The 23,397-nt window shown below is 45.7% G+C and overlaps 1 protein-coding gene across 2 annotated transcripts; it reads right to left on the bottom strand.

Annotated features, from left to right (window-relative positions):
- Positions 1–17,275: 17,275 nt before the first annotated feature.
- On the bottom strand, positions 17,276–23,119 carry FOXF2 (forkhead box F2). Of its 2 annotated transcripts, none has more exons than XM_053983034.1 (2): positions 22,062–23,119; positions 17,276–18,155 (listed from the first exon to the last, which is right to left on the bottom strand). In XM_053983034.1, the coding sequence occupies exons 1-2, from the start codon at positions 23,071–23,073 to the stop codon at positions 17,989–17,991; spliced, it is 1,179 nt and encodes a 392-aa protein (XP_053839009.1). In that variant the 5' UTR covers positions 23,074–23,119; the 3' UTR covers positions 17,276–17,988. The 2 variants fall into 2 exon arrangements, with proteins under 2 accessions (XP_053839009.1, XP_053839006.1); XM_053983031.1 differs by lacking the exon at positions 17,276–18,155 and adding an exon at positions 21,575–21,808 and having other exon boundaries at positions 22,062–23,098.
- Between the last annotated feature and the right edge of the window lie 278 nt (positions 23,120–23,397).

The raw sequence follows: 23,397 nt of genomic DNA, 5'->3' as shown, positions 1-23,397 counted from the left end.
CACTGACCCCGTGGGAGCTTAGCTCTGCAACCCACAGTGCTTATTTCTGCCTGTCAATCTGGAATTGGATGTCTAGGTGCACTTACTTTTTCTTCTGTATGAAGATAAACAATACTATTGACAATGGAAATTACTCTTGCCAAAGAGAGTTTGAGCTTTAGGCAGCCAAGCTGGGGAGTACTGGTGTCAGCAATCCATCTGGAGCTGTATGATAGATGGGAACACAGTCAGGAAAGCACCCAGGTGCCCTGACACTGGGCCCAAGTCTCCCCTCCTCTGCAGCCACTGCACTCCTTAAGGTATTTTATTGCTTATGTCTTTCAGGACATGTGAAAAAGGCTTAAAATACACAAGACAAATTATCCAACACGATTCTCTGGAAAATGTTGTGTATCTTAAATGCAGCCAAAGTGCAGAGTGTATGCCAGTTGTAACAGTAATCACTCATTTTCTGTTTTGACCTAGCTGAGAAATTGCAGACTTGGAAAGGAGTAATTTGAATGTAACAATCTTTGCTGTTTCAAAGGTTTTCTTTCTCTTTTACCCTTCTGGGAGCAGCATGTACTGTATGAGGTTTTTTTTCTCCACTTGTTCAGAGCACATCTTATTTCATCTGGCCCTTCTTTCCTAAGGCAGTTAATCTATTGGAGATACATAATTATATCATATCTCACTTTCTGCCACTCAAGCTCTGTCTCAAACATTCATGCAGATGCCAGAAGTGGAGCTGGTAAGGGTTAAACATTACAAGATCAGTGAATTGCAGAAGAATTTCTCACTGCTTCCAGGTCAAGTATTCACAGGTTGTTTTGTTTTGAGCTATGGCTTCTAGACTTGGATCATGTCAACATACAGAGCAGGCCTGACACTGAGACATCCATTTAATAAATATTTACTTTTATATGTGCGTGTGAGCGCATGTCTGTGTGTCTGTGTGTCTGTGTGTGTGTGTGTGTGCAGGCTTGCGTGCCTATGTATATTCACTGAGTTCACATCCAATGTCCATCCTCAGCAGATGGATTTATCCCACTCCCTGACTTGCCCACAAGACAAGCCCAAGACACATATTTACTAGCAACAATACTTTGGAATGCATTTGTGGTTGTAGAGTGCATTTTGTAGTATCCTGCTTTAAACTTGCAATAGTACTACTATTTTTAACAGCAGAGGAGCTGCATCACTCAGCTGTTGGCACAATGAACTGAAGTAGAAAAAAATGCTCTTTACAATCCAGTCTCCACTAATACAATAAGTTACATTAAAACCATTTCCTCACAGTAATTGTTTCCTTAGAAATTGAAATAAAACATTTGAAGGTTTTCATCCTTCCACTATTTTGTTTTCAAAAATGTGTGAGCTAAAAAAGGAAGCTGAGAAATCTTTTATGATGGGTAAAAAAAACATTGATATGTCAGTGCACAAGGATTAAAATGACATACAAAGGCATAGGCAATAAAAGACGGTTACTTCCAAGCATACGTGAAAAAATCAGAATTAAGATGAGGCTTAAAAGCACATGTTGGGATAGTGCATGTGGACACAACCAGTGTGCAATGGTATTTGTAACTTATGCTTCTTTGAAGCAATCTTGTTTCTGAAAGCCCAAACAAATCACTTCAAAATGTCTCAAACATTTGTCATGGTCAGGGCATTCTCAGGGCATTAGATTTCTTGGATCAGACTGTAATTTTCTCTTATTTATGTATTGCAAATTTATTCTATTGCTCTTTATATTGATAGCTATATTCTAAATTTGAACTGCAGGGCCTAAACAAGATAGTGAAGCCAACAAGTGATCTTTCATGTTTGGCAATGGCACAACTCTTTCTAGCATGAATACTGCCAATTCTTGAACATTTCTGTATACAACATTTTATTATGAATACTTTCTATAGATCTCAGCTGTCTTTGGATGAAGCCATGGCTTGTATGTGAGTGACTTTTCAAATCTTATGAAACGTCCAAGGATATTAAATTAATTTATTCATCTGTGTTATAACCCATTGATCTTCTGTACACAATTGTCTGCCATGAAGTGGCCTTGCCTTTTAATTAGAGTTATATTCCACTTCTACCCAGGGCCCATCTGTGGTAGTCAGACCACAAGGTATTTGTCAGTAGGAAGTCAAGAGCAAACTCCAATACAGTTTTACCTTCATGGAGAAAAATGAGGAAGGTTTATCTTTCTGTGATAGCGTTTCTTGGGCAACTGCATTGTACCACCCACACTGTAAAGGTGATTGACTCTGATTCTAGGACTCATCATGTGGTTCATCCAGCTGCCATTCACTGTTTTGTATATGACACAATTATAAAATTTTCCCCTTGATTATGATACCTTAATCTAAAACTCCAGACTATCATTCATAATGGCCACAAACATTTAAACCTATCCAAACCACACACACAAAAAAATTCTTCACTGTGATTTAGAAAGCTATTAATTCAGTGCAATAATGCAAAACTGGCAGACTATTTAGATAGAACAACCTTCACCTGAACTACTAGAGTTAAAGTCTTTTCCTCCAAGAAAATGCAACCTACAGAAATGTTTTACATCATCCCAGGCGAAAGAGCCATGCTGAAAAGATTAGAAACCATCTCATGCGCACATGCACACATATGCTTGCATGCACGCACGCTTTCCCACCCCAACAGTACTGTGGGTAGCAGAAGGAGCAGTGCCCTTTCACAGACTCCTGCCTTGTGCTCAAAGGAAATGCAGCAGACATTTAAATATTTCCAAACCAAACAAGACATCCTGAAGGATTCTCCTCCTGTGGCCTCATTATCTGCTTACATCTGTGTTTTTAAATTCAAAAGAAAGGCTGAAGCAATCAGAGCTATCCTGACAGGAGAAGAAAGGGGAAGTGGAGAAGAAACAAGAAAAAGTTTGAGACCTTCACTCAAGCAGCCCTCACTTTCTAAGGACACCAGCTTTAAAACATGGTGATTGGAAATGAAAATAATAAATTATAAAGGCATCACCTCTAAGTGTATAGATTTAAAATGTACAGGAAGGAAGATCTTGCAAAAACAGTGATGACCTCTTTGTAAGTATCTGATCATTCCTCTAGAGTTTAGGGGCTAATTCTTCCCTAAAGCTGCACCTTTGCATTTGCTTTCCCATAGGAAGATCTGAGGCAGCAACTCTTCAGCCTGTATGACCCTGGGGCCCCAGCAGGGCCTGAGGCTGACGTGATGAGCAAGCTGCTGAAATGAGCAATAGGCTGATGCAGACAAAACCTTTTTCAGTGAGTGCCAAATGTCATCAAAGCCCCATCCCAGCCTGAGGAGGACCTTCTAAAGGGTGCTCCCTGCATCACCTACCTTCACAGTGTCACTTCCTGTACCTAATACTCCCTGGATTTTTGCTTTAATTTTGGACATCTTTGCACCAAATAAAAATACAGCTGTCTCCATTCTCTCTGATGGTCTTGTGCACCTACTAACATGAAAGGGTACTCACTGAAAAAATCCCAATCATTTTTAGTGTGTAGGGAAGGAACTGCAAGAGTGTTTGAGAACCTCATACTTACTGCCTGTAAACATTCAGCTTTGAGGGAAAAAAGAGTAATCAGTGAGGAATTTGGGTTCGAAGTCAATGGCATGATACTGTATGGTCAGGCTGCATACTCCAAAGCCAGCTGAGTAGCCCAGGAGGGAGGGACTGCGCCATGCTGCTACAAAGTGTCTGGTAAGCATCTCCAGAATGTTCCAAAGATGTCCTCTCACCTGTAAGGCAGGTTAGCCACAACCTGTGAGCTGGGTCAGCTGCAGTCACAGAGCCACTACCAGTGTCAGCCCGGGAAAGGGCTGAGGGTTGAGTGTGTGAGCCAGCCCCATTGTTCCTTCCCACCACTGCTGGGAAACTGTGATTTTGGGACTGAGTATAGGTCTTGCAGAGAAAGGGAACAGGGGACAGAGAAAAGGGAAGGGTTTCAAATTTGCTGGGAGTGAGGTAGAAATAGGAAGAGAATAATCCTGAAGCAAAGGCGATAAGAAGCAAGAAAATGAGAAAAAGAAGAGCATCCTTGTTCCTTGTTCCAGATGCACTCCTCCCATTGAATACATGCTGTTTCTTCACCTTGAGAATGTCAACCTGTAAATAAATTATTTTTATTTCTGATCATAAAAAGCATCTCTACCTTGGCAGGTTGCATTACAACTGAGTGCTGTACAAGCTGGACCAACCTTGGTGTTGCTTTTTGTTGTGAATAACCTCCTGCCTTGCATCTGAATTACCCTGCTGCAAAGGCAAAGGCTGTTTCAGGCATGCCAGGGAGCAGGCTGAGGTAAGGGCAGAGACAAAGCTAAGGAGAAGGGCATGCAAGTGGCCATGGACACAAAGACTCTGCTCCCCTGGGATGAAGAAAGCATGGGTGAAGTATGTCAGCCTAATTAAATAAAAAGCACACAAGAAGTTAGTCCAGGGACAGAAACTGGCTTCAGCACTTTGTTTGCCTTTGCCCTGCTGTTATTCCCGCGCCTCCACTACCAGCACTCAAGTTGAATTCAAGTCTTCTCCAAACTGGGTGCCTCAAGATATTGTGGATCCCCAAAGCCTTGGGAGTGATGAGTGACAACTTCCAATTTTAGCCTCTAGACTTCTTGTCTTGCTGAAGTGGCACATGGCTTCCCTAGTAAAGGCATCTTGGGTTCCCCAGATGAAGGCTGAGGTTGGTCCTGAGATGACACACAGTGTCCCATGCCAGCCACCCTGCTTTGCCAATGCTTTTGTTGCCATGACACAAATCCTAATGGGAATCTGTCACACTGGAGTGAGTCTCTTTCGTTGGCTAGGAGGCTAGTTTCTGAATACTGGCTGTCCAAAGGCCACAGATGAACATTTTTACAGCCTCAAACTAAACACTGTCTCTTTCCTACTAGGAGAGCTGCCATCACCGAAATCCAGGACCTACTGGTTGCTGACATTTACATGAGAATTTATGGCTGTAATAAATTATGCTTCAGATTTTCCTTATTTGGAATAATTTTGGAGTATCTTTTCTCCTCATTTTTTATGGCAATGTAACAGACTACTTTTTGAAGGACCAGGAAGATGTTAGTGTTACCTTCACTGCATAAAAATCTTGGATATAAAGCTTTCCAAGAAAGGAGTTTTTGGACAATGCAATGTTATTTATTTACTTAAGCCATTTTATAATAATCTGGCAGGCTAAGCCAATGCTGAGGTCTCGAGCAGCTTGGATTCTTTAATTTTTTTTTTTAGTCTCTGTGCACAGGATGTACTTATTTCACTGATAAGACAAAAATAAGGCTTTTCTGAAGAAGAAAATCTATATTCTTTCTCAGTGACTTTATCTCTGCAACCAGACTACAGGTATAAGGGAGACAGGAATACTGAGACAGTTATGACAGCTCATCTTTGAAGGAATCCACAAATGTAATCCATATGCAAGCTAAATGCATTTTCATGTGGCAGCAAAAACCATTTTTAATAGGAGATAGCAAATATTGAGATCTCCATGTCCCTCTGAGCACAGAAATCATGTGCACTTCAGTAAGGATCTGATATGCCTTTAGTCACCTAGATATGTCTTGGAGAGAGGAAAATAAAACCTCCAAAGGGATGAGCAGCAAATGGCCTATTCAGGATAAACGAAAGATCATTTTCACCTCCATGCAGATTTGTCTTTTCCCCATCCCCTCATGCATCTCCATTGCATGCATTTCTGTGTTTCCTTCCCTGGACTGAGTTTTCAGGGACTGCAGCTGTTCCTTTCCTGCAGTGTACCAAACAGGAAGGACTTCCCCTCCTGCAGGTTAGACATCTTAGCTTCCTTCTTTCATTTGGGAAGGCCTTTCCAGCATCACAATTTTATTCACTCCTTCCAGCCTCCCCAGCTTCCCTCTGTCCTACCCTGCCCTTTGCATAATGTTTTCCTTTATTTGGGTTTCCCATTCTCTTTCTCTATCAGAATGACTCTGACCACTTCTCTTTTGTCTTTTCCTTTATTCATACCTGATTCCCAGACCTTACCCCATATGTGTTTCCCGATCCATAGGTTAAAAATCTTTCTTTGTAGGCTAGCTTTTTATAAAGCCATCCTCCTCCTCTAGTCATTCCTCTGGGTTTCCCTGTTTTCCAGACACATTATTGGTGATTTGTCTCCTTGGTGGCGCCTTTCAGGACCAAGGGGATGTCATGCTTTCCCCAGACCTATTTCCCAGGCAATTTTGGGTCTGCAAAATGTAGAATCACAAATGAAAGAGGAAAAAACCCTGGCAACTGTGAAGGGCTTGTTCACATCAGCATGCCACAGCCCCAGATTATGATGAGAGCCAGTATCCATCTGCCAATATCAACGTAGCCCCTCCACGGCCAATGTGCCTGCTGCTCTCCCTTGCCTCTGCAGCCTCTCCTTGGGCACCCCTTCCCTATGCTCTCCCTCATTTCAGATGGGGATCATCCGTTTCAGACTAGATCTCTGGTTTCAAATCCCCTTGTCTCCTCATTTTGCTGAGCCGATTTGGAAGCTGGCTGAAAGTTCCCCACTCCTGGGACCTCTGTAACCAGACAATGAATCCATCCAGTGACGCAGTCTGGCCTTTTCAAAACAAAATAGGGTTTAAAAATCAACAGGAACACATTGCTTCGGCAACTGGGTTAAAATAACAAAAGAAGGCCTGCACACGTGAATATGACTTAAGCTTCATTCTTCCCTCCCAAATTTTGGGCAAGTTCCATGTCATCTTGGCACCTCCACTCTTGGGCTGGGAGAGGCAGGACACAACTGTGTCTTTCTGTCGGAAATGGTGTTAGACTGGAATGTCTATCAGCGCTGGGTCCGGATGGGGCTGGTGACATGCCAGCTCATGGGCCAAACAGGCCAGTGCTGGGATGATCAGCTGCTTCCCAATGCCCTGGGCGTTGCTCACTCTTTCTGGGGGAACCTTAGAACCTCCCTTATTTAATTTCTTGTGTGTTTCCTCCTACCCACCTCCTTTGTTTTTCACTGTACAGAAAACAACACCGAGGAGAGACATGGTGACATATAATAATTTTCATTTTTAATTTTATGTGGGTTCTTCATTTTTGTTGGTTTTCTTTCTCATTCTCATCTCTTCTTACTGGGTTCTCCAGATCACTGTCACTGCATTAGTATGTGCATTCAGTGACAAAATACTGGTATCTGCAAATATTTAGTGTTTCCGGTGCATTGGACAAGGTGATTTTATAAATGACATTGTTATTGAAAATACTAGCTTATTATATTTATAATACAATATCTGATCAGGCTGTAAATTTCCCAAAACATTTTTAGCAGATTTTTCTTTCAATTAGGCTAAGTATGCTCAAGTAATCAGCCCAAACTAACAAAGCTTTTGCTTGCTTTCTTAGTTTGCACTGGTGTAACTAAAATGAGAAGTTTATCCATGGGCCTGAAAAGCAATGCATACACTCTGGGAATTGATCTTTCAATTGCATCTATATGTTTCTAGCCTGATTTTTGTATCAAAAATTTAAAAGATCCCAACCAAACAAATAAAACACACCAAACCAAAATTTCAGCATCCCACATCCTTCTATTAAAGAACTTTGAAAAGATCTTGGTTAAGTGTTCACTAAAGAAATCACGGCTGTCACATGATAAGAAACGATGAACTGAAAGATATCTAAGAAATTGGAGGCAATAGACATGAAAAAATAGCAAATTTCTGTCTCTGAAAAAATGTTGGCACAGAAGTGGCAATGCCTAGTATTGTTTGACAAATACATTGGCAGTCTGGAGAGGGGAATGGTAGTAAGGAAGCGAAATTGATTAAGTTAATTATTTTAGTCAAAGCCCAGTGCTTCACTGGGGGCAGCGTATCAGTGAGACTTCAGCAAAGCAGGCAAAGGCCCAATACAATGGCAGATAAAGGTAAATTGGTGGCACATGCAGAAAAAGATACAGTAGAGGGGAAGACAAAATATTCATGTGTCAGGGAGCACTTGATATGATCTCTGAAAAAAGACTCTTACTGAAGGCAGCTTGATAGAAACTTCTGCTTCCTGTGGAGAGTGGTAGGGACTCACAGCATCATACTGGAATCCAGCAGTGCGATTTTGTCTATTACTTGTTCAGGATGTGGCATCTTGGCCAGGATTCATCTCCTTTAATCACAGAGCAGACATCTTCACCTGAGCCTATCATCTGAGCTCTTTTACAGCCGATGGAGAGAAGTGTGCAGGCAGAGATTGAGTCATGTTCTTCTAAAAAAGACACCTCCAAGAGATCACATCACTCTTCCTCAGATGCCTATTTTGACTTCTTCTGTAAAATGAGTTTTGTCAACTAGTATTAATATGTATGCTATAGAAAAATGCAGTCTCCTGCCCAAGCAGTTTTCATTTTATGCAATGTGGGAATTAAAGGTGTCACAGTAAGAAGCCAGGGGCCAGGATATCTGAAGACGGTGCTGAGCTGCCTCCAGAAGGGGACAAGGGCAGATGTGGTAAAATCACTTAAAAATAATAAAAAACTAATTAAGACAAATCAAGAGCTTCTGTCTTGACATTTAAGACAAAATAAACACAGACAAAATGCACAGAAAGAAGTATATCTTAAAAATACTAACTTGCAGCCTCTGGTATCCCCCAGCACAGGATGCTAGAGAGGCCAAAAGCTGAGTTCAAATATGAGTGCAAATCTCACCCTAAGATGGATTGGTGTGGATACAGACTTACCTGCTGCAAAATTTCTGGCATCTCCTGAAGCACCTGGGGTGGAATAGGCTGAGCAGGTTGAAAGAATATCTTATGTATGTACAGAATTCACCTAAGGGGTTGGAAAATAAGTCAATTCTGAGTTCAATTGGAAGTTCTTATACTGCCAAGTGGATATCTTGGGAAATTAATGTCCTGGCAAAATTACATGTGATGACTGTCTTTTTAAAACAAGGAAGGACATTCAGGATGTAGATCGCACCCTCCAGAGACACTTCACCACAAGCAAGCAGGGGATGTTAGACTGTCAATGTTTTTTTTAAAGTCCACCAATTTTCTGTTCCCTTTTCAAATGCAGGTTCCTAGAGCACATGGGCTTTGAGACTGGACTGATGAGGAACATGCTACATTTTCTTAATGACATGAGTCCACCTGAAAGAACATGAAAGTGTGTGCACTTCATGGACAGATGGGTTTTTTAATAGGTTTCTACCTACTGCCTGTGTCTGTAAGGACATGAGAGAGCTGTCAGGTCCTCTTGCTGGTGGAAAAAAGTGACCTTGTGAATGTCAGCTGTGCGGGCAAGAGACAAATTTATTAACATCTTCACAGAGCAGACTATGCAGAACATATGCTATAAGTGAGGGCTTTCCCAGCTCTGGGGGGTCCTCTGTCTGCTCTCCCTTTGCTCAACTGCCTCCTAAAGTGCTGAGCTTGGAACTTTTGCTAGTTGCATGTTTCTTCTTCTGTTTTTATTTTACTCTGCATTCAAAGGACTAAATAGTGAGAAAGGGCTCTGGCTGCTTCAAACAGCGTACAGGAAATGAACAAGCTGAATAGCATGTTTGCCAGCACATGGGTCTTTTTGGCATACTTAGAGCCTATCTGCACTATGGATTTGTCTCATTTTTAGCCATTACTAGCCAACCATCAAAGGCTTTTCCATATAGAAGGAGTGCCCTGTTTTGTTGTGGTTCATGCTCCTGACTAATTAATATGTCCTGAAATGCCCCTAGATGGGATGGTCTGTTTCATATGACCATCTGTTTTCTGTTCCTCACCCCTGGAGTGTGGCTCCTGCCTGGGGACCCTGGGGGTACTTAAAGCCAGAAACAACTGTGGGCAGGTGGAAACGACTCAGATGTCTATATTTCTGTACTTAGATAGATCCCTGAGGAGGCAGCCAGCCCAACCAGTGGTGGTTGAAAAGGAGGGCAAAGCTCTGCTGGAACAGACAAATGTCAGCTGCTTACAGTAGATGCTCTTCTACTCAATGAGAACATGGAATTTTGATCACATTTCCCTCAAAGTCTGAAGGATGGGGCCAAGAAGGTTCTAACCAAACACAGTAATGGCTGGTAGAAGATGTAGCCCACTTTGCTGGGCAAAATCCCATGTTTGCCCTCTCTTGCTCGTCCCTACATCTCCTGTGGGTCTGATATTCTGAGTTGCTATGAGTCTGCCCTCATCTGTTCTGGTCATTTTCTCTCTTGACCTCTTCATTCAGAAACTGAGTTAGAGGAAATTTCCTCCCACAGGTGGGAACTTACAGAGTCAGAATTCATAATCAGAAGGCTACAGTTAAAAAAAAATGTTTTGAGAATTCTGGTTCTTCTCTTCAGATCTTGGAAACAAGTACATGTGGATGTCTTTTCTTTTACCAAGGGGTATCATTAAACCCTGATCCTGTAGTAGAACTGCAGTGCAAGCAATTCACCAGTAACAATAAGGAGGAAATCAGTGGGAAAAAGTAGAGGAAATGTCAAGGGCTTGCAGAGGTCTGCATATCTGGTGATATAATATTAGAACAGAAACAGTAGTGTATGAATCACTCACAGTCATTCCTTGCCCCATGGTTTTGGTAACAAAGGCCATTGTCTGAAGTAGTATGGGAGCAAGGTTTATGCCCCAGGATTGAAATAAAGCTCATTTGGCAGACGTAGAAATCTTCTGGGGTAATCAACAGGCATGGAAAGGTGGAAGGGGATAGCAAAAGATTAGACTCTTGCTGCTGTCACCACCTTCCTGGATATTCATCACTGTTACCATCACAAACAGACTGACATCAGGCATAAATCAGCTGAGACCCATCCTTGTCCTCATTATGGTCTTGCTGAAGGCAAGCACAGAGCTGTGGTCCTTTTCTCTCTTGGGTGCTCGATCAGGCTTCACTCTCTGGAGGCTGCAGTGGGCTGCAATGTGCCAGTTGCACTTCCCAGGATGTTGGCAGGACTGAGCGTGTGCCATCTTTGAGAAAGCCTGAAATGGCACATACTCAGGGATAAAGTAGTCTTCTGAAATTCAGACTGTTGGTTCATTTCCATGGAAGAAGTATTGCTTTCAAAAAGGAAATTTGAAGAGCTACCATCTCTGCATGTCTCTCCGTACTGCCTACTGCTGGAAGCTTGAGCAAGGCTGGACTGCTTCACATGTGCCTGTGTCTAAGATAAGTTTCATTGAACAGTTTCTACTGCTTTATTGACAGAGCCTCTGAGCCTGCTGAGCAACTTGGCTGAGTCCTGCACTCTGGTTGTGCTTGCTCAGACTACTCTGGACACCTTCAATGAGTAGTCAAGCCAGAATCCTTCTACCCCCTGCTCCTCTGCTGCCCTGGAACAAGCTTGTGTTTGTTTACTGGAGGTCACTTATCTTGAGCTATTGCTTTTTTCCTGTCCACTCGTCCTTGCTGCCTCACACTAAGCAAAACTAATATACTGATGTATTGAAGTGTTCCCACTTGCCAGTGCAGCTTTGTTTCTGCTTCAGAAAGGAAAAGGGGCTACACTGCAAGGAAAACAGGATTTAGCACATGATATGAGGAGTAGAACTTGATATCTACTTTTTAGGTACTTAATAATTCTGCCTTTCATTATGACATAGTGGATCTCCCCATCGTGGCTGCAGATGTTACTCCCATTCTTGAACCTTTATTATCAATGATTGCCCCAACTTGATAACATTCACCTTGCTCCCAGGAATCTTCACCCTCTCTATTATGGCCCTGCCTGTTAAGTCACCTGGAATCAAAGTACCCCTTCAGTGTTTTTCTGATGCTCGTTTTTCCTCTGTGGTGAACAACTCTGCTTTCCCTTTATTAATGGCCAGGAGACCATCTGACATTAAGAGACCAAGTGCCAAAAGACAAGTGGAAGAACCCAGAAACATTTCTGTGTTATGCAATTTTAATTTATCTTTAATTTGAGCCTGTTGAAGGCCCTTTATTCCTTTTTTAAAGAAGAGTGAATCCTTTTGCTGGCTCTAATCTTCACTGCATCTTCCCCCTCCCAATTGTTCATATTCTCTCCAGCATAAAGGATGAGAAGCACTATCCTATACTATATCCTATACTATATACTATATATCCTATACTATATACTCTATAACCCAATAACTTTCTTAAGCCACCAGTGGCCAACAAATCTCAAGGAAACATCCAGATTAAAAAAAAAATCCAACCCCCCAAAAAAATAGCTCAAAAAAAAAAAAAAAAAAAGAATTCAAGAAGTCCCAAGGCCTGATTTTAAGGTCTTCATTCCACAAGTAAGATTATCCAGAAATTTATAGTATTGATTATGATTTATATCCAGTTTCTAACATTCAGCTATTTCATAGGGAAAAGCTGCAGCCCTTTAACACAGGGATACCTAGTCACAGACACTGCCTTATTTAGTTTCAATCGGCTTTGGGGAGCTGATTCCACTTTAAAGTTGGTTGTATTGGTGCAATTTGCAGCTGTACATGTCTAAAAGAGGGATTACAGTAATAGAGTGTCCATAAACACCAGTTATGCAGTTTGAACTAAATCACACTTTTCATCATATCAGAAAATTGTTGTGCATGAGACACTGTCTCAAAGAATAATTTTAAACTAGTTAGAGAGATTTTTCATCAAGTAAAATGTGTTTGGTATATGTTAATAGAGACAGGTATAAACCAATCCAAAGAGGATCTCTGAAAATGAGATAAGATTGTGTACATAAGGGATTTCAGTAGCTCAACTAAATCAGTTATAAAACTTCCAATTTAAACTAATGCTACCTATATTTGGACAGTAAGAATTAATGGGCTGCAATTCTACTGCAAGGAAAATGTTACCAGTGGGGATCCAGTCCAAGAAATCCTGTTCCTCAAAAGCAGCACAGTCTCTTTGAATCACCCTAAAAACATCAAATTACCTGTGAACTCAGTGGTACTTTGCACACCACCACAAATTCATTTTGCAATGCTTAAAAATAATTGATGTAATGCAGTTAGCATTTATCCATAATCTCCTAAATAAATCTAAATCCACTGTTAAAATGTCTCTAATTTCCAGCTGCAGTTTGGTAGCGGTGTCCCAACATATTTTAAAACCTCCTCCTCCTCCCTGCATGTTTCTTTTTAGAAAAGACCAGTGGAGAAGCCAATAGATTTCTATAAATCACTGCTGGATGAAAACAAGCATAAAAAGGAGGCTTGAAGTTGTTTAATATTACAGATGTTTTGGAGCTCTATTCAGTAGTTGGCAAGTCACATGAAGCTGCTCTGAATTCTTTATAATCTAGACACAAAGATCATTGAACTCTGAAAGAACCTCTGGGCTTTTATTCAAAAATATGTTGGCTTCTATTTACCTCTTTCTTCATTTATATCTATCAAATGGCTCAATATATAAATAAAGCCCGGGTGTTCTTATTAGCTAAGGCAGTATTTCATGCAGATTAATGCCAGCAGGTTTTGTAGAGTACATCTCTATTCAAAGCTGGAGTATGTTTTGAATTAATTTTCATCCTGTACATGAATCAGGTATAGTCTACTTCTTTTCTTATACAGACCTCAGCTGCAGCACATAGGAGGAACCTGTAGTGTTTAATTCTAGTTCCATCATCCTTCTTCAGCAAAGCACTTTTAACTCTAAGCGTCTGCATAATCCCATTGACTTTAATGGGAGTGCTCAACGTGCTCAGGTGTATTAAAATTATAATTGAAAGCAGCACCTTGCTTTCTCTAAGTTACATACTTAGCATTTTATAGAACAGTCTTATTTAAATATTACCTCATGTATATGTTATGAACAAATCTTCCTAGTTCAATAAAATCAGGCTTATTGTTATTGAGTTAAAAAAAAATCTTTACTTTTCTTTGCCTCCAAAGCAGTCTAAAACTCTCACACTAAACTGAAAATATTGTGTTGGCTAAAGGTATTTTGCCAACTGAGCCGGAATGCAGCAAGGTGTTCATCTACTGTTGGTCTTAATAGAATAATGGGCAAGAAGATTTAATGGGATTGATAAACTTATTGTTTTAAAGAATGCTTTGGTCCACTACTGGCTAGAAATTCAACATCCCACGTAAGATATCTCAGCATTTGGCTAATTTTGCCAAAGTTAAAATGATTACTCAAATGATCCCAGCTTTCAAGTGGTTGAGTGGGGTTTTTTTCTGTGTAATATAAACACCCTCACAAGCAAAATCCCTCCACTGAGGCAGTAAGACTGTGATGAAACCAGAGAATGGAGAAAATATATATGTAAGATTATAGTGGATCACACGCAAACTGTTTGAGGCACTCCAGCGTGATTTCATTCCCATCCCACAGAGACTCTGCCTAGCGTGTTCTAATAATGGAAATGTTTGGATTAGACTATGTTCAATCCATTTACCTCAGCACCTCACCAAATGTGAGCTATGCCATCAGTCTAGATGACTAACTATTTGTAATTTAGTTGTAGCTTTCTTGTAGCTGTGGCGGTCTGGGGTCATTAGGGAGGCACAGTTTGCATTACTATGCATTAGACCGACTGATCTGGTTGGAAAAGCTCATGTAGCTTTCTGGATACACAAGCTGTTCACTAGGACAGACCAGAAGTGTATCTAGAAGTTCTCTGCTCACATCCTCCTTTGAGCCCACCTGAAAGCACAAACTCACTGTGAGAGCTGAAGTGCGAGGCTGAAAGTTGGCAGTGACTTTATTTTCAGACACAGCAGAGGTGTGAGACTGTTGTTGGATGCTGCTTGGGTTATAACACTGCTAAAGGCGGGAAAAAGTATCTTGTAACTCCTTACAATCAAAACATAGGAAACAAAGCAGTCAGGGACAGGTTAGCAGGCAAGAAATTAAGAGAAAAAGAGGAAGAAGAGAACAGACTATTGTCAAAGAAAAGAGCAGTACTGGAGAGCTGCAGAGACACAGACCTTCCCATGTTTTATACCCACTGGTGTTCACTTCAGCATGGCAGCTACAGGTTTCCCTACAGACCAACCAGCAAATGCTTGCTCAGTTTTGGGTCTGCCTTCCTGGACTCTTTCCCAATGCTGGGACTAAATGTACACATCTAGATTTCGGGTTTTGTTCTAATGCTAGAAATTTCAGCTTTCTCTGGCACTTTCTCTGACATCGTAAGTCCCCACAGGTCTCGGAGATGAGTGCTGCGTCACTGCTGCTGTGATTAGAAGTCTCAGTGTGCTGGATATCTAAGAGAATTTCTTATTCTGAAATGTGAAGTATTTGGGTATGTTCAATGGCTGTTAACAAATGTTAAAGGATGCAGGGAATTTTTAACTGTATGGCTAAAATATAAATACCTTGTCCTCACAGTGGCATAGCTCTTGGTCATGACTCTCACTGGCTCTGCAGCCACTGGAGTTCTTTAGACTAAACAAGGGCTGAATTCCTAGGGTAGAAGGTACTGCAATAAAATCAAATATCAAAACAAAATCAGATCAAATTAACTTAAAAATCTGTCCACTTTTTTTCCTCCCTGTCATTTAAGTCACCCTTAAATTCAGAAGAAAGAGTTTGAGCTCGTTTTACTGGCAGCACCCAGAAACATACTGATGTCTAAAGAGTACGGCTTCTGAAACGTCCTTTGTTTGAGAGGCTTTAACAGGGAAAATGGAACCTTAATAGTCTTAAATCACCAAAGGAGAACACAGAAGCCCAAAACCGAAGGATGCCTTAGCAAATCCTTCCCCTTTCTTAGGAGACCAGCCACTGGGAGCATTACTCAGAACTTCTGGCGTATAACAGCACTCAGAAGGTGGGGGAAAAAATAATAATAATTAAAAAAATATTCGCTGTGGAAACAATGTGCGAAGCTGCGGAGCTGTGGAGCTGCCGGAGCCCGGCGTGCTGCGGACCGGGGCCGCTGGAGGGCACTGGCGACCCGCGCCCGGCCGCCGGCAGGGAAAGGCAGTTTTTTTCTCTTTGAGGTCCTGTCATTCCTGTGTAAACAAGTTACGTTCAAGTGTTTAGGATATAAATTACGACCATGCAGGCTTGCCTCGGAAAGAATGTAAACACAGCACTGTGGTCGGAGCAAACGCTGAAACTGACTTTATAATTTATCACAGGCCCTGAGAAGCTCAGGGAAGAAAAGGGCATGTCTGAGCATAAATATGTATTTTAAAGATGAAGAGTTTTATGTCTATGTATAATTACATAGATATAATTTTAATACACACACACACACACACACACACACACACACATATATATATATATATATATATATATATATATATATGGGTGTGGGGTGTGTGTGCGTGCACGCATATATTTATATATGTGTGTGTGTGTGTGTGTGTAAATGCATATAGATACACACTTATATGTGTGCACACATGCACAGAGCATTTTGCTGAAACTCTCTCCCCTTTTTCAGCGCTCGGGCGCGGGGCTGGGCAGAGTCGGGCGTCGGTGCGCGTTGAGGTACGGGGACGATTCTGTGTCCCCGTCCGATAGGACGGGCTGCGCGGGCGGTGGTGGCCGTACCGAGCTGCCCCCGGGCCGGGCCCTGCGGGGTGGGTTCGGAGCTCAACCCTCGGCCGTGGGGCTGGCGCGGCCCCGGGCTCTGCAGGATGCCCAGACGAGCAGCTCCTGGCGCCCGGCTCAGACTCTTGGCTGCTCGCCATCCACGGGGCACCGTGGGGACAGGAGTCGCTTTGCTTGGGGTGCTTCGGGGGCCCTTTTTTGTTTTCTTTTGTACTTTTTTTCTCTTTTTCTCCCCTCCGGCCCGGTTCACTGCCCTCACCTTTGCCGGTACTTGCCCCAGACCTTATCAAGTCACGGTTTTATCGCCTCGCCCCCGTGACATACTCTCTCGGGTCCAAGCCCGCATTGCACAGGGGCTCCTGCCCCCACCTGGCAAAGTCCCCTCGGGGCACAAAGGGACTCTTCATGGGAAAAGAGGACACAGGGACACCCAGACGCATCCCCAAAGAGCGGGGAGGGCGTTTCAGACCTGAAGGCACCCTCAAAGAGAGAATCATGTAGTCCCGACCCTCCTACTTTTGTGTCCTCTGCCTCAGTTATTTCAAAGTCTATCCAGCAGCGGTGGAAAGTAGGATGGGAAGTGGGTGACGGCGGAAAGTGCAGCCCAGAGGGCATGGCACTGGCCTGCTCGGGTCAATCTCTCGCTCCTCTCCTCCACCTGCAGTGGCTGGAGGATTTGGGGTTGCATCCTTAACTCTCTCGGATGCTGGGGTTGGAAGACTTTTCTCAGAAGGAGCCAAGGGAAAAAAACCGTCTGTCTAGTGATAGTCGTTATATACATTTTATTGGAAAAAAATTTTTACATCAAAATATTTTGGCAAACCGTAAAAAGTATACATAAGTGCAAATATATTCTCCTTTTAAAGCAATAGTGTGTGAGTATACACGAGATTTATTTAAAATATTTTTTTTTTAAAAAATATTGTGGTAGAAAACAACTTTTGTAAAAATAAAAATCAAAACGTTGTATTGCTGCAATACTGGAAAAAAATTGAACTTTTCTTACAGTCTATACACGAAAGGACTAAACAATACTGTTTTAATAATATCAATTGGTCGGTGCTGAAGTCCATACAAAGTGTCCTTGGTGGGGCTCGGGGAGAGAACACAATAAAAAAGTACATTTCCCGCTAACACAGTAACAGAAGGGGGAGTCCTCGCAGGTGCGGAGACATTTACTTTTCTTATGTAAAGACAGTTTCTCGTATAAAAATATGTCGAATTGTTCCCTTTCCCAAAGCTCGGTTCTTTAGGAGATTGCAGAAAGGCGGTTTGTTATTAAGGGGGTCAGACTTGGTGTAAGGACACTTACGTCCCCCCTAAGACAAAACATCACGCAAGGCATTTTTCTTTTAGTAAGACCTTTGGAGCATTATATCGGCTGTACGTGTTCTTCAGGGGCTGGAGTGGGACTGAAAACACGGCTTCCTTAGGCAAATTTGCTAAGTGACTCGTGTACTACCAATGCTATCAGAGTGCACATTATATTTAATCTGCGTGGGTCCATCTACACCTCGGCTCTGTTCAGTGACACTTGATTGTCTCTGTTGGGGCGCGGCCTTCACATCACGCAGGGCTTGATGTCTTGACAGACGCTTTGGTGGTGGTGATGGTGGTAGTAAGATCCACTAGCGGACGGGTGAAACGAAGAAATGCCATTAAAATTAAGGACAAAATCTTTCCTGTCACACACCGGGGAGGGATGATGCTGGTAGCGAGGCAGTCCCACTGCAAGAGAAGGAAATAACAAGAGCTGCTCAGAAGTCGGAGAGCTTTGCCCGTGTGGAGCAGTCCTTCCTCCCTCACCCGCAGGGAGGAGAGGCTGCCTGCACAGAGCTGGCACACCCCTCCCTTACTCCCGGTCTCGGCTCCCCCAGGAGTTACCAAGGTTTGGTAACTCATCTTTGGCTTTCCTGGCAGAGGACTTGGACGCTCCCCCAGGGGCAGAGCCTGACTTGCTGCAGGACAGAGAGACCGGGGGTTCCATTGCCCCGAGCGAGGAGGGGAAGTGGATTCCCCGGAGCCCCTCATCGCCTGCAGGTCGGCTCGGAGCGGCAGCCTTGCTCGTACGAGCCCCCGAGCCTGCTCTGCGGGGAGGTTCTAGACTACACAGGCCTGCGGCACGCAGGCTGAGGAGATGAAGGCATGCGGAGGTGGATGCCCACGGACACGTGCCCGGCCGCATCCCGGGCTCGCGTGCATCTCGGAGCATCCCTCATGCGTGGGCACACACGCGCTGCTGGTCTGTCTGCCCTTTGCCTCGGTACTTATCAACGTGGAGGGGTAGTTTAGCCTCCACCTGGGGGGTAGATGAGGGGGTATGTATTTTGTGCGTGTGTGTATGAGAGGGAAAGAGGAGGCGATGCCATTTAGCGTGTTTTCCTGCGTGCACCGCAACCATTTGAACCCGATTCCCATCTTTCCTCTTCCCGCTCCCTACCCGTTCCTGGGAGGATTTTGCTTCTGACTTGAGTGGCTGCAGGTTGAATTCCAGTCAGGATCCGTTTGTGTGTTGATACAGTATGTATTTATTTATGTGTGTGTGTGTAAGAACGTTCACGCCTTTTCGCGTGCGTGCTTTCATAAACATAAGATACACCCCACGGTTCATCAACAACAACAAGCCAAGTACATCCGTGGCACCGACATGCAAATGACCTCGCAAATTCCCATTGTAATTTCCCACAGCCTAAGGCAGCCTTTCGGGGGCCGCATGGGAGACGTCACCCCACCCCCAACACCGAGCCGTAGGACGGTGCTGGGATCTTTGGTCTGGCAGGGTTGCTACTGGATCCGGCGGGGAGGGAAGTATTGCCCGAGCAAGGCCCGCAGGGTAGAGCCAGAGAGGGTTTTGGTTTGGCGTGTGGATGTCAAACTCGGCTAGCGGGATCCTGTCAAATATGACCGAGGGTCAAGGGAAAAAAAAAAAAAAAAAAAAAAGGCGAGGAGAAAAAAAAAACAGCAAAAGAAAGAGCAGGAGAGTGAGGGTGTAGGGGGTGGGGGGGAAAAGAAAGAAAAAGAAATAAACAGGAGGGAAACCTCCCCAGTTTTCCTCAGGATGGCGGAGCCGAACCCTTTGGCAGTGTCGGCCGGCAGCGCGCACAGCCCATTCTCCTCCGGCGTTGTCCCCTCCTTCACCCCGTAGAGCTCACTTTATAAAAGTGATTATTTCGCTGGATTTCCTCGGCTTTCTAATAACCCTGCTGGTATGCTTACCATAAACTGGGGCACTTTATTACAATCCTGATTCAATCATTTAGCAGGATTTAATAGTCTGCGAAAAAAATCCGGCTCCCCCCGCCCCCCAGCTTCAAAATCCTTTTAGCAGAACCAAGCCTCCTGTTTCCAATTTTTACCTCTCTTATTCTTGAGTCTGATATAAATTCACGGTTTTAAGTCCTCCCTGACGCTGTCATGGGTAGAGAATTATTGACCGACCAACAGCGATTAGCCACCGAATTTGCTTTGCATTTAACTAAGAGAAAGGAAAGGCGAATTTCATTTGCTACTGTTTTCGCGGGGACAGGAGGAGAAAGATTATTGCTGATTATAAGTACAAACAAAATAGCTCGGATCCTTTTTCCCCATCTCCTTTCACTCTTCTGAAATATTTGTGCAAATAAGGATTGGATCCATTAAAAAGAAAAATAAAATAAAGAATTTGGTTTGATTTTTTTTGTTCAGTTAATCAAGGATTGTGTATGGTTTGCACTAAAGGCTTGGGCCCAGACACTGAAGTTGTAGAAAATAAGAGGAGAAATACCGTTTTGCAAAGTGATGGCATTAAATCTGAGCTGCTGGGAACAGACGCTGGTGGTCGACATTAAGACAGCGTCCAGCGGTTCGTATGCGTCCGTATCCGTCCTTGAACAGAAATAATTTGGATTTAAACCGCCCAGCCTCGGAAACCGCAGTGGAACTCCGGGAGACCAGAACCCTTGCTCTCTCTCCCTCTGCTTTTTGTTTTGTAGAGGTATTCTTGGGCTGTTTCTGGATGAAAATTTCTCTTCCAGGAATCAGCTTTCTTACCTCAGGTGTCTGGCAGGAGGAGGAGGCAGCTGCCTCCCAGCCCCGCTTCCCCGGCCAGTCCCACTCCTGCACCACGCGTGGCGCCATGGGCCCTGCGTGACGGACTGTGTGGCCACAAACAGAGGGGGAAAAGATCCAAAGAAATAAAAAGAAAAGAAAACAAAAATCCAAGCAAAAACAACAAACCAAAGCAGAAATTCCTAACGGAGAAGGTACGTAGTTCGGCGGGGGATGCCCTTGTGAACCCGCCGGCCTTTCGCCCCGGCTCTAAAAAGCACGTGGAAGGACGCCCTGTAGCTCCGAAAAGTTGGTTTAAACCTCAGCAGCAGAACCCTGTGGGCACAGAGGATCCCAGCTGGGGACGCATCTCGTCCGCTCTCTCCCGTGCGCGGAAAAGCCGGTAAGACGGCGGCCCGCTTTGCAGCCGCCTCTCTCCAGAAGGCACATCAGGGCTCTTTAGGGGTTTGGCCCTTTTGTTTTTAAGTGAGGAAAGTTTGCAACCGCTTGTGCTCCCCTGACAGCCCACGTCCCTTCTGCGGTGACGGCAAAGCGACTTGCAAGGCGGCTGCCCTCCCCACGGCGACAGCGGGCTGCGGGGAGGCCAGGGCAGGCTGCGGCGCTCGCAAAAGGACAGGAGAGTGATTGACAGGTGCCCAGGGAGGGGGCGGGAGGGGACCCAGAGCTAAGGGTCGCCTGTATTTGTTACTTGTTGAAATTCCCATAAAATTGAACAAGACCCCGCTCTCATAGGGGTTAAGTCAGGCTAAAATCCTCTTCGGTGTGGTCCAGCCCAGACTGTCTTTGTTTGCTTAACCTCTGGGACCCACGTTTAAAAGGGCTATTTGGAAAAATTCCCCGTAAGAGCCCAACATCTTTTACCCATTTTTGTGCTCGGATTTTTCTGAGCAGACATTGTCTGTAATCACTGGCCGGGGAGGGGGTGAGGGGGTGGGAGACAGCAACCAGAAAACTCTTTCCCTCCGGTTGCAGAATTATACTCGATCCGCTTTAATCTTTCTAGCATTTTTTTAAGATAAGCGGGTGGTTTGGTGTTAGAGGGGTTTTTATTTTCTTTTTAATTCTTTCTTTTTTCCCCCGGTAGGGTTTAGAGGATAATATTTGACGCCTTTATTTGATTACTCCCGCGGCGCGTCTCCGCGGAGTGCGGTTTACCGAGGCGGCGGCGATGCCCGGCGGTGCTCCCCGCGAAGTGAAGCCGCAGCACGGGGCGGAGGGGCCAACCCCGCTGCCACCGCCGCGCGCACATGTCGCCGGCACCGGGAGGGGGTCGCGCGAACCGGGACGGAGCCGGGACGAAGCCAGGCTTTCCTCGGGAGTGATCCTGCTTGGCACTGAGCAAGCGGGAAAGATGCTCGCAGCCGTGCCCACAGCCGCCCCCTCACACAGCCCCCCTGTCCCGAAACAGAACATCTCCAACCCACGCGTATTTTTTTTTTCCCTCTCGCAGACAATGCACATCTTTTTTTCCGACACCGTGGTGGTCCGGGGTTCCCCCGCGAGAAACCTTTGTCGCCGGCAAAAACCCGGCGCCCGCTCCCCGGCGCCGCGCTCCCCGCCGCCCCCGCCGCCCCTCCGCGCCCCTACCTGAGAGGTCGTCGCGGGGGCTCTGGTGCAGGTATCCCTGCTCCAGGGAGTAGGAGGGCACGCTGGAGTGGATGCCGGAGGAGGCGGCGTTGGCGGCGGGGAGGCCCTGCTGCTTTATGTAGGGCGAGGCCCCCGAGGCTGTCCAGTGAGCCGAAGGGCTCGTGTAAGGCGAGTGGCACTCGATGGCGCTCGCCATGGCCGGCGAGGAGGGCACGGGGCTGCTGCTGCTGTCGGGGCCGTAGTCCCCGTTGGCAGTCACCGGGCAGCTGGCCATGTAGGTCGAGCCGGGGTTGGGAGACATGTGTGGGACGTGGTGGCCGCCGCTGAGTCCCTCGTAGCCGCTGGCCATGGCGTTGGGCATCATGTCGAGGTTGTAGCCGTTGGAGTGGCAGGCGAGAGAGGCGGGGGGCGCCTGGAAGTCGAAGCCCTGCGGGAGGATGGAGGCGCCGAAGCCCAGCCCGTTCATCATGCGGTACATGGGCTTCAGCGCCTGGCATTTCCTCCTGAAGCCGCGGGGCCGCCGTCGGAAGGAGCCCTCCTCGAACATGAACTCGCTGGCCGGGTCGATGGTCCAGTAGTGGCCCTTTCCCGGGCGACCCAGGCCCTTGGGCAGCTTGATGAAGCACTCGTTGAGAGAGAGGTTGTGGCGCACGGAGTTCTTCCAGCCCTGATAGGAGCCGCGAAAGAAAGGGAAGCGGGCCTGCAGGAACTGGTAGATCTCGCTGAGGGTTAGGCGCTTGGAGGGCGAGCTCTGGATGGCCATGACGATGAGGGCGATGTAGGAGTAGGGGGGCTTCTCGGGCCGCCGCAGCCCCGAGCTGGCCTTCTTGCTCTTGGAGGACGCCGCCGCCGCCGAGGAGGAGGAGGAGGAGGTGGAGGTGGAGGAAGAGGAGGTGGAGGTCTCCAGGGCGGAGGAGGGCGGCCGGCTCATCTGGAGAGCTCCGGGAGCCGGGCTGCAGGAGCGGAGAGGGACGGGGGGCTCCAGCCGCTGCTGCCCGCTCTCGGTGGTCATCTGGCGGAGGGAGGGGAATGGGGCAGGGTGGGGTGAGGCTGGGAGGGAAGGGGGGGAGCCGGGCGGGGTGGGTACCGGGGCGGGGGGTGCCCTGAAGGGGGAGAGCGGGGGGGCGGTGGGAGCCGCTGTCCTCCGGGCACCTCCTCAGCGCGGCAGGCGGCGGTGGGGCGGCGGCAGCGCCCTGCGCATCTCTCCCCACGGTCCCTTACGCAATGGCTCCTCTGCTTTCCGCCCGAGCCAGGCACTAGGAGGGATGGACCGGCCCAGCCCCGGCCCCGGCCCTGGTCCGGCCCCCTCCCTCCCTGCGCCGCGCAGCCCGCGGAG

The sequence above is a fragment of the Vidua macroura genome, chromosome 1 (genome assembly GCF_024509145.1).
Source record: "Vidua macroura isolate BioBank_ID:100142 chromosome 1, ASM2450914v1, whole genome shotgun sequence".
Lineage (NCBI taxonomy): Eukaryota > Metazoa > Chordata > Aves > Passeriformes > Viduidae > Vidua > Vidua macroura.
Note: the sequence above shows the minus strand (reverse complement) of the source record. Positions and strands in the feature narration are given on the sequence as shown.

Excerpts from the sequence above, each read along its gene's own strand:
- FOXF2 (XM_053983031.1), bottom strand. The coding sequence starts at position 23,073 with ATGACCACCGAGAGCGGGCAGCAGCGGCTGGAGCCCCCCGTCCCTCTC. Across the intron at positions 21,809-22,061 it reads CCCCCGCGACGACCTCTCAG|TGCCAAGCAGGATCACTCCC; the intron begins GTAGGGGCGCGG and ends CCGCTTGCTCAG.